Source organism: Gigantopelta aegis, chromosome 3, assembly GCF_016097555.1.
Source record: "Gigantopelta aegis isolate Gae_Host chromosome 3, Gae_host_genome, whole genome shotgun sequence".
NCBI classification, from domain to species: Eukaryota; Metazoa; Mollusca; class Gastropoda; order Neomphalida; family Peltospiridae; genus Gigantopelta; species Gigantopelta aegis.
This window is the reverse complement of record NC_054701.1, coordinates 879,815-895,725: the sequence shown is the minus strand read 5'-3', so window position 1 is coordinate 895,725 and position 15,911 is coordinate 879,815. Positions and strand designations below refer to the sequence as shown.

Below are 15,911 nucleotides of genomic sequence, written 5' to 3'. Positions count from 1 at the left end.
ACAGGACTTTTTAAAATATTGATACAGAACGGAACTCTATAACAGGACACCCCTTTAAAGCAAACTTTTTAAAACTCAGTTCCGTGGGTGCCCAGCTTACAGGGATTTATTTCACTGTAGTGCTATAAACAGAAAGACATTTATAGAAAGAGTAGTGAAACCTGAATTCATATCACACGTTGCAATTTTAACTAGACTAAAAACTTAAATAGCAAGGTTACACTTTTATTTTAGATTTAAATTACATACAGCTGATTACATAAATGCATTCCTAAAAGCAACAACATTTTTGAAGAATTAAATGTCTCGCCTGTCATACTGTCTCGCCTGTCAAACTGTCTCCCCTGTCATAAACTAATTTGGTGAATAATTTACCTAAACATGAAAATGTAGCTTAGGAATAAACACAAAAGTTGACATCACCACTTTTGGAAAAGTAATACGCATTCCTTGTTTTCTCATTTCTTAGAGGATATTTCATATAAAAGATCCTTTGCTATTAACAGAAAAATGTAGTGGATTTCCTCTCTAAGACTATGTCAAAATTACCCAATGTTTGACATCCAATAGCTGATGATTAATAAACTGATGTGCTCTAGTGTTATTGTTAAACAAAACAAACTAATGTTGGAGGTGAGATAAAAAGCGGAGATGTGTGGAATACAGGCACTGATGGTCATTCACTTTGATAGGCTGCTCCTTCTCATTGGCACCACTAATGACCTCTCAGTTGAGTTTCATCCCTTGGACTCTGACTCAAGAGTTTGTCGCTGGTTTCAGTCGGAGTCGCGACATGTTGGTAACGAAGTGGCGCGGAAGTCGGCAGGACACGGCCAGGTTCTGTCCATCCAGTATCTCGGGAATGACGATGCTCTTCGCATGCAAGTGCATCGGCACATGGCGCACCTTGCTCTGGCGAATCCCCAGTTGCTGAAGCATGTCCGGAAATAGTCTCTGAATAACAATAAACTAATGAACAATCTATGTGATCCACTAAATGTCAACAGAAAGTGCGTTAACTACAGAACACAAAATACAAAGTTTATTTTATTAATAATAACACAGTGTTTTTGTTGTAATGCAGGCAGCTGCTTATTAAAACGAGATACTTATGATAGGCACCTTCTTAACAATCTATAATGTAAACTATAAAATGTAGCCAGCACAGAACAAAAATAAACAAAACTAAAAGCTTCAGGATTTTAAACTTTATGGGAAACACTTCTGTGATGATCAAAGTCTATTAGAAACTGTTTTTTGGTAATCATGGAAAGTTTTTCATTTAGAATGTGTGTGCATGTGTGTGTGTGAGAGAGAGAGAGAGAGAGAGAGAGAGAGAGAGAGAGAGAGAGAGAGAGAGAGAGAGAGAGAGAGAGAGAGAGAGAGAGAGAGAGAGAGAGGGACGGAGGGAGGGAGGAGAGAGAGAGAGAGAGAGAGAGAGAGAGGAGAGATATATATATATTACCTGAGGAGCTAGTTTTGTGAAGTGAGAATACTTGTGATCTCCAAGTATCGGTGTGTTCAAGCCGTACGCCAGGTGGACACGGATCTGGTGTTTAACTCCTGCAACAAATATTACAATAACCATCTGTGCATCATCTGGCAATCACTAATAACCATCTGTGTGTCATCTGACAATCACTAATATCACAATAACCATCTGTGCATCATCTGGCAATCACTTATATCACAATAACCATCTATGCGTCGTCTGACAATCACTTGTATCACAATAACCATCTATGCGTCGTCTGACAATCACTTGTATTACAATAACCATCTGTGCATCATCTGGCAATCACTTATATCACAATACCATAAGTGCGTCATCTGGCAATCACTTGTATCACAATAACCATCTATGCGTCGTCTGACAATCACTTGTATCACAATAACCATCTATGCGTCGTCTGACAATCACTTGTATCACAATAACCATCTGTGCATCATCTGGCAATCACTTATATCACAATACCATAAGTGCGTCATCTGGCAATCACTTGTATCACAATAACCATCTATGCGTCGTCTGACAATCACTTGTATCACAATAACCATCTATGCGTCGTCTGACAATCACTTGTATCACAATAACCATCTGTGCGTCGTCTGCCAATCACTTGTATCACAATAACCATTGATCTAGCACCGTGCAAAAGCTGGCTAACTGGCTGACTAATAAAACTAGAACTAGTCTGACCTGTGAATGGCTGACTGATAAAACTAGAACTAGTCTGACCTGTGTGTAGCTGACTGATAAAACTAGACCTAGTCTGACCTGTGTATAGCTGACTAATGAAACTCGACCTAGTCTGACCTGTGTGGCTGCCTAATGAAACTCGACCTAGTCTGATCTGTATGTGGCTGACTAATAAAACTCGACCTAGTCTGGCCTGTGTGTGGCTGACTAATAAAACTAGAACTAGTCTGACCTGTGTGTGGCTGACTAATAAAACTAGAACTAGTCTGACCTGTTTGTGGCTGACTAATAAAACTAGAACTACTAGTCTGACCTGTGTGTGGCTGACTAATAAAACTCGACCTAGTCTGGCCTGTGTGTGGCTGACTAATAAAACTAGAACTAGTCTGACCTGTTTGTGGCTGACTAATAAAACTAGAACTACTAGTCTGACCTGTGTGTGGCTGACTAATAAAACTCGACCTAGTCTGACCTGTGTGGCTGACTAATAAAACTAGAACTAGTCTGACCTGTGTGTGGCTGACTAATAAAACTAGAACTAGTCTGACCTGTGTGTGGCTGACTAATAAAACTAGAACTAGTCTGACCTGTGTGTGGCTGACTAATGAAACTCGACCTAGTCTGACCTGTGTGTGGCTGACTAATAAAACTAGAACTAGTCTGACCTGTGTGTGGCTGACACTCGACTAGGGCTGCATCACTGGCTGACTCCAACACGCGATACCGTGTGATGGCGCGGTAGGACTTGATACTGCGTTTCTTCTCCGTCAGTTTGGTGTATTCCGTGTAATCGGGACGCAACACCATCTATATGCAGACAGAAAAAAATATCTACTACACTTCATGTATCAAGACCATCTATATGCAGACAGAAAAAAATATCTACTACACTTCATGTATCAAGACCATCTATATGCAGACAGAAAGAAATATCTACTATACTTCATGTGACAAAACCATCTATATGCAGACAGAGAGAAATATCCACTATACTTCATGTGACAAGACCATCTACATGCAGACAGAGAGAAATATCTACTATACTTCATGTGACAAGACCATCTACATGGAGACAGAGAGAAATATCTAGTATACTTCATGTAACAAGACCATCTACATGGAGACAGAGAGACATATCTACTATACTTCATGTAACAAGACCATCTACATGCAGACAGAGAAAGATATCTACTATACTTCATGTGACAAGACCATCTACATGCAGACAGAGAAAAATATCTACTATACTTCATGTGACAAGACCATCTACATGGATACAGAGAGAAATATCTACTATACTTCATGTGACAAGACCATCTACATGGATACAGAGAGAAATATCTACTATACTTCATGTGACAAGACCATCTACATGGAGACAGAGAGAAATATCTACTATACTTCATGTGACAAGACCATCTACATGGAGACAGAGAGAAATATCTACTATACTTCATGTGACAAGACCATCTACATGGAGACAGATAAAAATATCTACTATACTTCATGTAACAACATGTAGCGTCATGTAACGTAACATAACATTACTAACAAACACATAACAGTAATTAACTTCATGGCCAGTAATTACATTACTAACAAACACATCACAGTAATTAAATTCATGGCCAGCAATGAAACATATGAAGACAAAGACAGAGAGAGATAATCTAAAATTTAGACCCCCCCCCCCCCCCCCCACTAACTTATCAATTTATTAATGCCATATTACATGTAACATTATGTAACAATACTGAATGAATAAATGTTTAATAACAGCCCAGTACAAAAATACACATTGGCTATTGGGTGTCAAACAAGGTAAGTACAGGTATATGGAATGTAACAATTATAATCACAAACTATCCATAAATGTACCAGTGACTGAGAGTGAAGTGACAGTCGCATAATTATAATTACAAACATTCCGCAAGCTATCCATAAATGTACCAGTGACTGAGAGTGAAGTGACAGTCGCATAATTATAATTACAAACATTCCGCAAACTATCCATAAAGGTACCAGTGACAGAGTGAAGTGACAGTCGCATAATTATAATTACAAACATTCCGCAAACTATCCATAAATGTACCAGTGACTGAGAGTGAAGTGACAGTCGCATAATTATAATTACAAACATTCCGCAAACTATCCATAAATGTACCAGTGACAGAGTGAAGTGACAGTCGCATAATTATAATTACAAACATTCCGCAAACTATCCATAAATGTACCAGTGACTGAGAGTGAAGTGACAGTCACATAATTATAATTACAAACATTCTGCAAACTACTGTATTCAAATTATTACTATATTCAAATTGGAGGGGAAGGATGAAGCCATTTGGTAAAGTGCTCGCCTGATATATGGTCAGTCTAGGATCGATCCCCGTCGGTGGGCCCATTTCTTGTTCCAGCCAGTGCACCACGACTGGTACATCAAAGGCTGTGTTATGTGCTATCCTGTCTGTTGAAAAGTGCACATAAAACATCCCTTGCTACTAATGACAAAATATAGCGTGTTTCCTGTCTAATACTATATATTAGAATTAACAAAGGTTTGACATCCAATGTGCTCTAGTGTTGTTGTTAAACAAAACAAACTTCAACTATTCTGATTGAACAAAGTTGTTAAAAACCAGAATGTTATCCTTTGTTAGACTGAGAAAATGATGTCATTACTTCAAATGGGACATCACTATGTAAAAGAGGTCACGGAAAGGATGTTAGAAACCAGCTTATGTGTAGTTTAATTGTAAACAGTTGTATTGTTGGTGGGCCTAATTATAAGAACTGTTTGTAATGTTTGTGTGAATTATCAATAAAGCAGAATTCTTTAAATATTTTGGACAGATATCTTACTAAAGCAATAAATTATAAAACTCTCATCAACCCAAAAAGAAGGCGTTATATCATGTATTCCCAAAAAGGACAAAAACACTATTTAAAAAATTGGAGACCTATATCTTTGCTAAATGTCTCATATAAAATAGCATCAGGTTGCATAGCCAACAGAATTAAAACTGTTTTACCTTGCTTAATAAATGAAGACCAAACAGGCTTTATATCTGGAAGATACATCGGTGAAAATATTAGAAATCTCTATGACTTATTTCATTACACAGAAAAGAATAAAATTCCAGGCCTTCTTTTATTAATTGATTTTGAGAAAGCATTTGATTCTGTTGCCTGGCCTTTCATTCGAAAGACTTTCGATTTTTTTAATTTCGGAGATTCTATTAAAAAATGGATAGAAACATTTTATTTTAATATTAAATCCTGTGTAATTGTAAATGGACAAACAACTGAATGGTTCAAAATATCTAGAGGATGTAGACAAGGAGACCCATTGTCACCATATATTTTCGTACTCAGTGCAGAAATTTTAGCTTTGTTAATAAGAACAAATAATCATATTAAAGGGATTTCAATTGGAAATCAAGAGTTTCTTATATCACAATACGCAGATGACACAACAATTACCCTAGATGCAACAGAACAGTCTTTACTATATTGCCTTCAAATTTTAAAATTCTATACAAATGCCTCCGGCCTTTATGCAAACATAGATAAAACTAAGATTATATGGTTTGGTAGTCGGAAAAATAGCAACGAAATACTCTGTCCAGATCTAAAATTGACTTGGGATAAAGGAATGTTTACCTTACTAGGAGTTGATTTTTTCTACTAATCTTACAGATATGGTAAATGTTAATTACAACAAGAATACAAGAGCAATAAAAAAGACTTATTTGTGCAGGGGTCTAAAACTATTAACTCCATTTGGTAGAATTGTAGTTGTAAAAAATTTAGCAATGGCCAAAATTAACCATTTAATTTTAACATTGGCTAACCCGACAGATCTCAACGAACTAAACAATTTATTTTTTAAGTTTATTTGGAATGGTTCTATTGATAGAATAAAGCGTAACATAATAACTAAACAATATGAAGGAGGAGGACTCAAGATGTTTAAAATACATTATTTTATAAATGCATTAAAAGTGTCATGGTTTCGGAGACATATACATAAAGAATCAAAATGGACATATCTTTTAAAACTGACATATCCAAATGTGCATAACTTCGTTAATTTTGGAACGGAATTTGTAAAACAAAAATTAAGAATATTAGATAAAAAAAATTGGCATGACACATTTCAGGCATGGGCTATCTTTGTAAATAAAATACAAATAACGTCATGGATAGATATTTTACATCAACCTATACAATACAAATAACGTCATGGATAGATATTTACATCAACCTATACAATACAAATAACGTCATGGATAGATATTTTACACCAACCTATACACTACAAATAACGTCATGGATAGATATTTTACACCAACCTATACACTACAAATAACGTCATGGATAGATATTTTACATTAACCTATACAATACAAATAACGTCATGGATAGATATTTTACACCAACCTATACACTACAAATAACGTCATGGATAGATATTTTACATTAACCTATACACTACAAATAACGTCATGGATAGATATTTTACACCAACCTATACACTACAAATAACGTCATGGATAGATATTTTACATTAACCTATACAATACAAATAACGTCATGGATAGATATTTTACATTAACCTATACAATACAAATAACGTCATGGATAGATATTTTACATCAACCTATATGGTATAACGAAGGTGTGAAGGTTGGAGGTAAATATTTTAACACATTGTATAAAAAAAAGGTTTGAAAAAGGAATTGTCTTCATATATGATCTAATTGATAATGAAGGTAAGATACAGAAGGTAGACTACATACACAATATATTACAGGACACAAATGTTATAGAAATACAAGGACTTTTAAATGCAGTCAGGGACTTAAATAAATAAATATGTTTTCAATAAGTATAACTGTAATATACAAAGACCACCAATACCTATCCCGACAAAAATTCTGTTACAAAGACAAGAAAGGTTGTCAGAGAATTTATAACATTCTTTCAAAAAACAACTGCAAACCAATCTCACAAAAGAAATGGATTAATGAACTTTTCTTACAAATTCGTTTCATTGGAAAAAAGCATATAGTCTTTACCATAAAATAACTAAGGACACGAATTTGAAGTGGTTGCAGTGTAGATTAGAACACTGAATACTATCTACAAACACATTTCTCTGGAAAATAAAAATTCAACAAGATGACAAATGTTCATTCTGTAAATCTGTTCCAGAAATTCTTATTCATTTATTTTGGTTCTGTCCATTAATACAAACATGTTGGCAAAACCTACAGGGATTGCTAAAAAACAGAATGTACTCATATTACACATCTCCATTTTACTGTTACAGATATAATATTTCAAATACATGATAATCATAGGGCAGATGGTATATTAAATTTAATTATATTACTTGCAAAGTACCAAATGTACAATCGTTTAAAAAAAAAAAAACTTTTAATTACAGTACTGAAAAGTTTCTTGCATTTTGCAATTGTGACTGGACCAAATTTGATCAATGGTGGTCGATCTACAAACATTTCATTAAATAGTTTGTGCTTTGGGTTAAAAAGACGAGACTGGGTTCATATTTTTTAATATATCAAACAAGAATCAACTTGCATTAATACAGAGGAAATGCTTTGATTATTTACAAATCTCTCTCTCTCTCTCTCTCTCTCTCTCTCTCTCTCTCTCTCTCTCTCTCTCTCTCTCTCTCTGTCTCTGCCCCTCCTTTTGTCTAATTCTTATGCAAGTATCTACTTATATACTATTTATTTTATTTGACCTATATTTATTTATTTATTCTGTTGAAAATAATTTTGTCTTTTCTACTCTTCTTCTTTTTGTTTTCTGGAATTCCAATGGTATATTATAAATCCTACAGTTTTACTTGCTCCCAATATACATCTCACAATATATTTACAAAAGTTAAGCTTAACATTTAATGACGTAACTGTACATGAATGTGTGTTTTTATACTAACAATTATTGTTTCCAACATGTCTTTATTAGTTAAATATACAAATATAGCTTTTGATCACTTATTTTGTAAGGTGGTGAATTAGGAGTCTCCAATCCTAACACTACCAATGTATTTTGGGGCAATAAGCAATTAAAAAAATGTTTAATAAAAATTTTTTTTTTAAAGAAACATACCTATATGTAATAAAAAACCTGAACATGGTCAAAGGCAACAGAAAATGGCAAAGAGAATTAAAGTCTCGTTATAGCAATTACAGGGTTCTTACACTTGAAAAAACACAACATTTCCAGGACATAAAATGCTCAATGAATGAATGTTTTTATAACAAATTGTCTGAATTTATACAAGTTATGACCACAATAAATGTAAAGATGCAGAAAAAAAACCCTCTACCAAATGTTTGGCCTAAATTTTTAGGACATAATAAAATTTAATGCTTTTTTTTTAGGACATTTCAGGCCTGGATTTTAAAATCACAAAATTCAAGGACATTCCAGAATTTCCAGGATGTGTAAGAACCCTGAGTTAAAAATGAAAAGAAAAAAAGTTAACAAGCCACAAATAAAAGAATTACAGGGCATAAAATTTGGCACAAACGATTTTGTCGTTCATCTGTCTGTTATGCAAAACCAATATCGACATGAACGACGGATCGTTCGTGCAAAACTATAATCACTCGTCAAAAAATGTAAACTGACATGTTTTGGCTAATATAACTTGGCATTCCACAACATACAGACATCAAAACAGTGCAATAAAATATTTTGTATCGCACATGTGCAATCTGGCCCGGAACGTTTATTTGGGGAATCCCCTTTTCAGTTTTTTTTTTTTTATATCATATTGGCTTTTGATTTACAAATGACGTCATGACTTATTAAGAGCTGTATTCATAATGTCTGGCACTTTGGTACGTTATGCTAAAACGGAGTTCATGAAATTGAACAGCAGTTTAAGATACATTGTTGATATATATATATATATATATTTTAAAGGTATGTAATAAATACAGAACATCACATACGTTATTTTCGCTTCCTATTTATTGCACACGTTTATTGTGAGCAAGAACATACCTCTCGACCACTATGCGGTCTCGTGGTAAATATTCTTGCGCACAATAAACGTGTGCAATAAATAGGAAGCGAAAATAACGTATGTGAAGTTCTGTATATTTATTTACTTTTTGACACCTGGAAAATAACGTATGTGAAGTTCTGTATATTTATTTACTTTTCGACACCTGGAAATTAGAACATGATGAAACACCGAGTTGCAGCATTGATTGGATCGATCGAGGATTCGCAGATCTTTGGGTCTTTCCGTTCAGACTATTGTTTGGCGCCAACAAGTACTCCCCTGTAACAGAACCGATGGGGTAGCAGGAGCGTAGGCTAGGGGGGTTCGGACACCCCCCCCCCCCCATCCCCGGGGGGTTCGGGGATTTTAGAAAGACAGTCCTAAAAATAAATAAGAGGAAGAAGAGAGGATCAGACTATTTAATAATATTTAAAACAGGACAGGCCAGACTCCAGAGGATACGAAATGGTATCAATATAAATAAGAGGAAGAAGAAACCAAAGTAAAGTCTAGTATCAATATAAACCAAAGTAAAGTCTAGAAAAAGAGTAGTAGGGCAAACCACACTTCTTATTTTTTCTTAGAGTGGGGCGGTCAATCTTCCAGTGCTGCTAGGACAGGCTCGGACATGTAGTGAACAACCATGGCGTTCTGCAGAATGATCGTCATACCAGTCATGGAAAAATGTTGATAAAAGTCAGTTGGAAAATGATGTGGAGGCAGGAATCTCACTATCTCCCGATGACTGCATACATCCCAGTAGAATATTCCATTTTGTTGACAAAAAACAAAACAAAACAGAGGATTCCCAAGTTGAGCACAGCGATAAAATCATGTGTTACCGCATGGAGCTCCAGACTGAGAATGGTCAGGTTGATCAATGCGAAGCACCTGTCTGAAATTACTGCTTTTGTTTACACTGTGCATACAGGAGTTAGTAGGAGCTGACATCACTTCCTTCCAAGCTAGAGCAGGGAACATTTTGTTCAAAGATAGCAACACAATTCTAAAACATATTGCGTAATTTCGCAATCCATATTTTTGACATTATTAAATTTTGAAGGTCGTCCTTATCAAGCAAGACCATGTTAAATATATATGGGAATAAATATCCCCGTACCGCCAAAGTTCCTTTTTCTAGGTGTTGTCCGGCATTGTTCTTTCTTGCTACGTTCCTCCTCCAATTAGGACCACCACTTATAGTTGTCATATAGCTGGGCCCGTGCTTATAAAACTTTTAAGAGTCCAGACTTGATCTTTAATGATGTCACATGCATACAATTTGTATGGTGTTGCCATGACATCACGTCTCACTCTATTACAGCCTCGAGTCTAGACTCTAAAAGTTTTATAACAATCAGGGCCCTGTTCCACGAAGCGATCTTAGCACTACTATCGCCATGAATACCTACTATCGCCATGAATACCTACTATCGCCATGAATACCTAATATCGCCATGAATACCTACTATCGCAAGAAATACCTACTATCGCCTCCTTAATTTTATTCTACAATCACCAGCCCATTCCACAACGCAGCATAGCTTACTATCATCATAAATTACTGTGAAAATTTACAATAGGTATGAGGCAGTTGTAAGCCACTAACGTAGTTGTCAAATGGCAGTTAAATGATGATTTGGTCATTTTCTAAGAAGGATACCAACGTTTTGTATAAAAATGGATCTAATATATACCAAATACCTTTTATAAAACTCGGCATTCGATGAAAAAACATTCTAGGCCATACGACTTTGACACAAAAATACGGGAGATAACTCACATGTCTTATGCATGTGACAATTATCGCTTAGAAAATAAACTGACAAAGTTACTTCATGGATGTCCGATACCAATGAATACATGTAAGATGTTCCTAAAAGTCGGTAACCAATTCATTGTTTAACTAATTCGTACTTCTTCGTAAAGAATATTTTAATCATTAAAGGGGTACTTACGACTACCATAAGGTTGCTTTGTGGAACGGCTGTAAAGTTTACGGTGCCAGTTGTAAAATTCACTGTAAGTCACTACAATTAACCTTAGCTACAATTCTTTCATGAAACGGGGCCCAGGCCTGTTCCGATAACCACCCGCCGTAGATATATAATGATAATGACATAACAGCTGTAAAGTTTACGGTGCCAGTTGTAAAATTCACTGTAAGTCACTATGATTAACCTTAGCTACAATTAACCTACTCACTATGATTAACCTTAGCTACAATTCTTTCATGAAACGGGGCCCAGGCCTGTTCCGATAACCACCCGCCGTACATATATAATGATAATGACATAACGGCTGTTTGCAGATAGGCTATCACGTTTACAAAATTGTGTAAATGTTTAAAGATAACCTATTAAATGAAACGCTACCATGTAAACAGCCAAATATTTAACGTATCTAATAAGTATGTGTGATCATTGTAGATACAACACTTGATGAAAAATAACCATAACACAATTACTAGGAATAATGCTGTAGGTCTATACCATAACTGTTTCTTAAATATGTTGTATACCATACTTCAACTTTACACAAATTGAATACAGTTCAATGGTGAAGTATATTAACTTTCCACTTGAAATATTCCTTTAACAAGCTTTCTTCCTTTTTGGTTTTGTTTTTGGACTAGGCTAATTTTATCGCCAATTAAACTGAATACATCATAGTTCATTATACAATTGTCAATCATGAGTCGCAAATACTACTAAATATGGTACTATGACTATCCAATACTTTGGAGTATTTCCTGGATAACAATTAATGAACCTGTGGTCACCTCAAAAGCATATTTTCACGATATGACATTGATACTTGAAAAATAGTTAATAATGTAGGATATCAGTTTTATCCTGTGGAGACAAGAATGGAGAATTTCCAATATTCTACATTTTCAACTGGTTGTCACCTTTATCCTAGTAGGATATCAGTTTTATCCTGTGGAGACAAGAATGGAGAATTTCCGATATTCTACATTCTTAACTGGTTGTCACCGTTATCCTATAATGCATCTAAAACTGAGGGCGAAAATACTATTTTATTATTTTTTAACTCAAGTATATTATACGATTAAGCAAAATAAATTAACTATTGATATGCAGGGCATGCATCATGTGACTAGTGCAAGTTTATCAGTCTGTTTTAATCTGTGAACACCATGTGCAAATACAAACAGTAACAGGATGAAAAATATAATAAACTATAATACTGGTTGTCACCGTATTCGTGAACCGTAACAATCATTTGGTTATCATAATACTATATGCAACAAATTTTATGTTTAAAAAACAGCGTTGCTTGAAAAAGAAAAATCAAGGCAACCTTTAAAAACAAAGAAATGCAAGCATGAACCAAAACCAATGTGTACACTGCGTGACTCCGCATAGCAGGGCATACAAAAGTGTGCACATCGTTTTTTCGGTTCATACTTGCATGAACCAAAACCAATGTGCACACTGTGTGACTCCGCATAGCGCATCTTCATAAATCAAGGCTAATATTCGTTCCTCGTATTCAGCCTTTATACATGTCGTCAAGAAATCGTGCCACAAAATGCTTAAATTTCATTGGATGCGATGAGATCTGATTGCAACGAATCGCAACGCTCCTTATAGATTCCCTTGTTATTGTAAACAAAGATGGCAGCATCAGCGTCCGGCGGTTAATTTTTGATATTGCTTTTAAGATTGTCACATGTTACCGATGCTGTGATTGGTCAGCGATGTCATTGTGTAAGGGACATAATCGGTGTTACAAATTTTCTTCCAATAGAGGGCGCTAGTAGTGGATATCAGTAATCTTGACTACATGTATCAAGGCTGAATACGAGGTACGAATATTAGCCTTGATTTATGAAGATGCGCATAGCGGGGCATACAAAAGTGTGCACGACGTTTTTTCGGTTCATACTTGCATGAACCAAAAACCAATGTGTACACTGTGTGACTCCGCATAGCGGGGCATACAAAAGTGTGCACGTCGTTTTTTCGGTTCATACTTGCATGAACCAAAAACCAATGTGTACACTGTGTGACTCCGCATAGCGGGGCATACAAAAGTGTGCACATCGTTTTTTCGGTTCATACTTGCATGAACCAAAAAATAATTGCGATCAAATCTTATAATTAAATTTATATGCATACTTTAACAATACATAACTGAATTTATTTTGTTTAGCTTTAAATATGCCTGTAGTATTGTTTGTGTAAATATGGCTGTAGTATTGTTTGTGTAAATATGGCTGTAGTATTGTTTGTGTAAATATGGCTGTAGTATTGTTTGTGTAAATATGCCTGTAGTATTGTTTGTGTAAATATGGCTGTAGTATTGCTTGTGTAAACTTCATTGATACTTATGCTGTGTAAGAATGCAAACATTCATTCACTATTGTCATTAATATTTTTTCTTAGTTTTCTTAATAAGTAAACAATATATAGTTTACTTATTAAGAAAACTAAGAAAAAATATTAATGACCAGTCATATATAACATGTGATATTTTTGTTTAAACATTATTAATAAACGTTTAGATGGCCTAAATGAAACGATACCATATAAACGTGACAGCCCTGTTTGCAAATGGTTATGTTTATTTAGGGGCTGTGTAAAAATCCTATTCATGAAGTGAAAACGTATTGTGTCTACTGGGATATTTTATTAAAATTATATCAGTCATCAGCTATTGTATATGATTTATTGGAAATCAAACATGACTGTACCTGAATTTATTTGTTCTTTGTGGCTACTACATGTAAATAAATGATATAAAAAAAAATCATCTGTTCATATTTAATTTATCATACTATATGCTTAAAAAAAAATTGCTATACAAAATTAATAATCACTAATCAATTTTCATTTTGATTAGCAACTGTCGCTAATAAAATTTTTTAAAACAAAATGTTACAAAGCACTGGACGTGATGAAAACGAAACAAAATTGCTGCCCCCAGTTAGCAGGAATAATAGTTTTTTTATTAATTCTAAAATTACACATTTTTCATTTCTTAAACACGCTCTCTCACAGATGGTTGACCTAATTATTGACCCAACAGGGTATTATATGACAATATATACATTTGATTTGTACCTAAAAGTACTTTACTGAACCATCTACATAACCACCATATCACACTTATTATTGATATTTTATAAAAATAATTGAATTATGGGTACGGTCCATAATTCTGAGAAAAATAATGGCTATTTGGAGAGGAGAGGTGTGAAGTATTTATTTTGAGTCACGTGACAGGCATTCCCCGAATAACCGCAGTGCCAAAACGATTTACCAAGCTCGTGTAACGAGAACGCTTGACCGTCCTCTGCGATGTAGGGTAAATAGAAAAAAACAAAAAACAATGAAAATAAGTTATTAAAAAATAATAAAAACTGAATGATAATAAGCTTATACATTAATTTATTTTAGTAACAGAAGCATGTTAAACGTCGACAATCCCGACTAGTTAGGCCTTTGCATCTATACGTAAATTTATCGTTAGTTGTACGCGAAAAACTCTAAACATCTGGATCACAAACACCGTCATTTTCCACCTTGTCAAATTCATTATTATATAAAATATGCCATAACAGTTGACTTGGGATAGGAATTGTTACATTTTTAAAGCATACTCTGAACTACACGGTGTTTATATACAATGTGACTATATATATATATATATATATATATATATATATATACGAAGGCTACTAATGAGGACTGGCTATATTCACAGCAAAAATGTATATAGGCGGTAAATAAGTACATGTATTTGATTGATCCATATTACCGAACCATCTGGAACAGGAGGAATACATACTAAGTACTGTACGAACAGTGCATTTTCTGAACAGGGGAGGGGGTGGAGGAGTATATGAATTTTGCGGACCCTTTTGTGTATGTTTTCCATAGATATATGAATAGCGTCATATTGTCCCTACAGTACTAACAAAAAATTAATTATAATAAATAAATAATAATAATAATAATAATAATAATGAATAAATAAAAATAACAATTACAAGTTATCAGCGGCTGAGGTAGATTAACTCAAAGAGACACTAACAATGGACAGTACACAAACTAACAACAGGGCTTGAACTTAATAATTTTTCACTGATTGCAATTTTAAGGCTGCTTACGTAAATTTTGTAAAAAAGTTAATTTTACCGTAAATAAATATGACTAAAAGGTTATTTTGCTGTATTTAGTCACATTTCAAATGCTCAAAATTGCAAGGGGCAATAAAACTCAAAATACATTTTTGGGGTGGAGGGGCAGTGTTGTATCTGGAGGCGTTTTGGCTATAAAAATGCAAGATTAACGTGCATGCACACACGCACAAATGGCAGGCTGAACTTGTCCCTGCACGCAGAATTGGATTCAACTGGGTTAAGTAATAATTAGCCAACCTTTGGACGACGAAACATGCAACAATACACTGGGTTTTTTACGCTATACATTAAAACCAAAATACCACTTTGCAAACCAGTCAAAATAATTTGCACACACGCCTAATAATAATAATAAATGGTGAGTTCATGTTCTGACTGTTCATTATTTTATTTCAGTGTATTCGCGGTTATTTTCGTCCTGAAATAATATATATTTTTATTATTTGCCATGTATATAGCCGGCCCTCATTTGCCAAGTCTCTATACAC

General features: G+C 34.6%; 1 protein-coding gene across 1 annotated transcript in view; it reads right to left on the bottom strand.

Annotated features, from left to right (window-relative positions):
• Nucleotides 1–209: 209 nt before the first annotated feature.
• LOC121367341 overlaps nucleotides 210–15,911 on the bottom strand; it is a 44,670-nt gene continuing 28,968 nt past the window's right edge. Inside the window, exons 7-9 of the mRNA XM_041491446.1 lie at nucleotides 2,866–3,007; nucleotides 1,466–1,563; nucleotides 210–954 (exon numbers count right to left, since the gene is read on the bottom strand). Coding sequence (XP_041347380.1) covers nucleotides 757–954; nucleotides 1,466–1,563; nucleotides 2,866–3,007 — 438 coding nt within the window. The 3' untranslated portion in view covers nucleotides 210–756. The remainder of the gene's footprint in view (nucleotides 955–1,465; nucleotides 1,564–2,865; nucleotides 3,008–15,911) is intronic.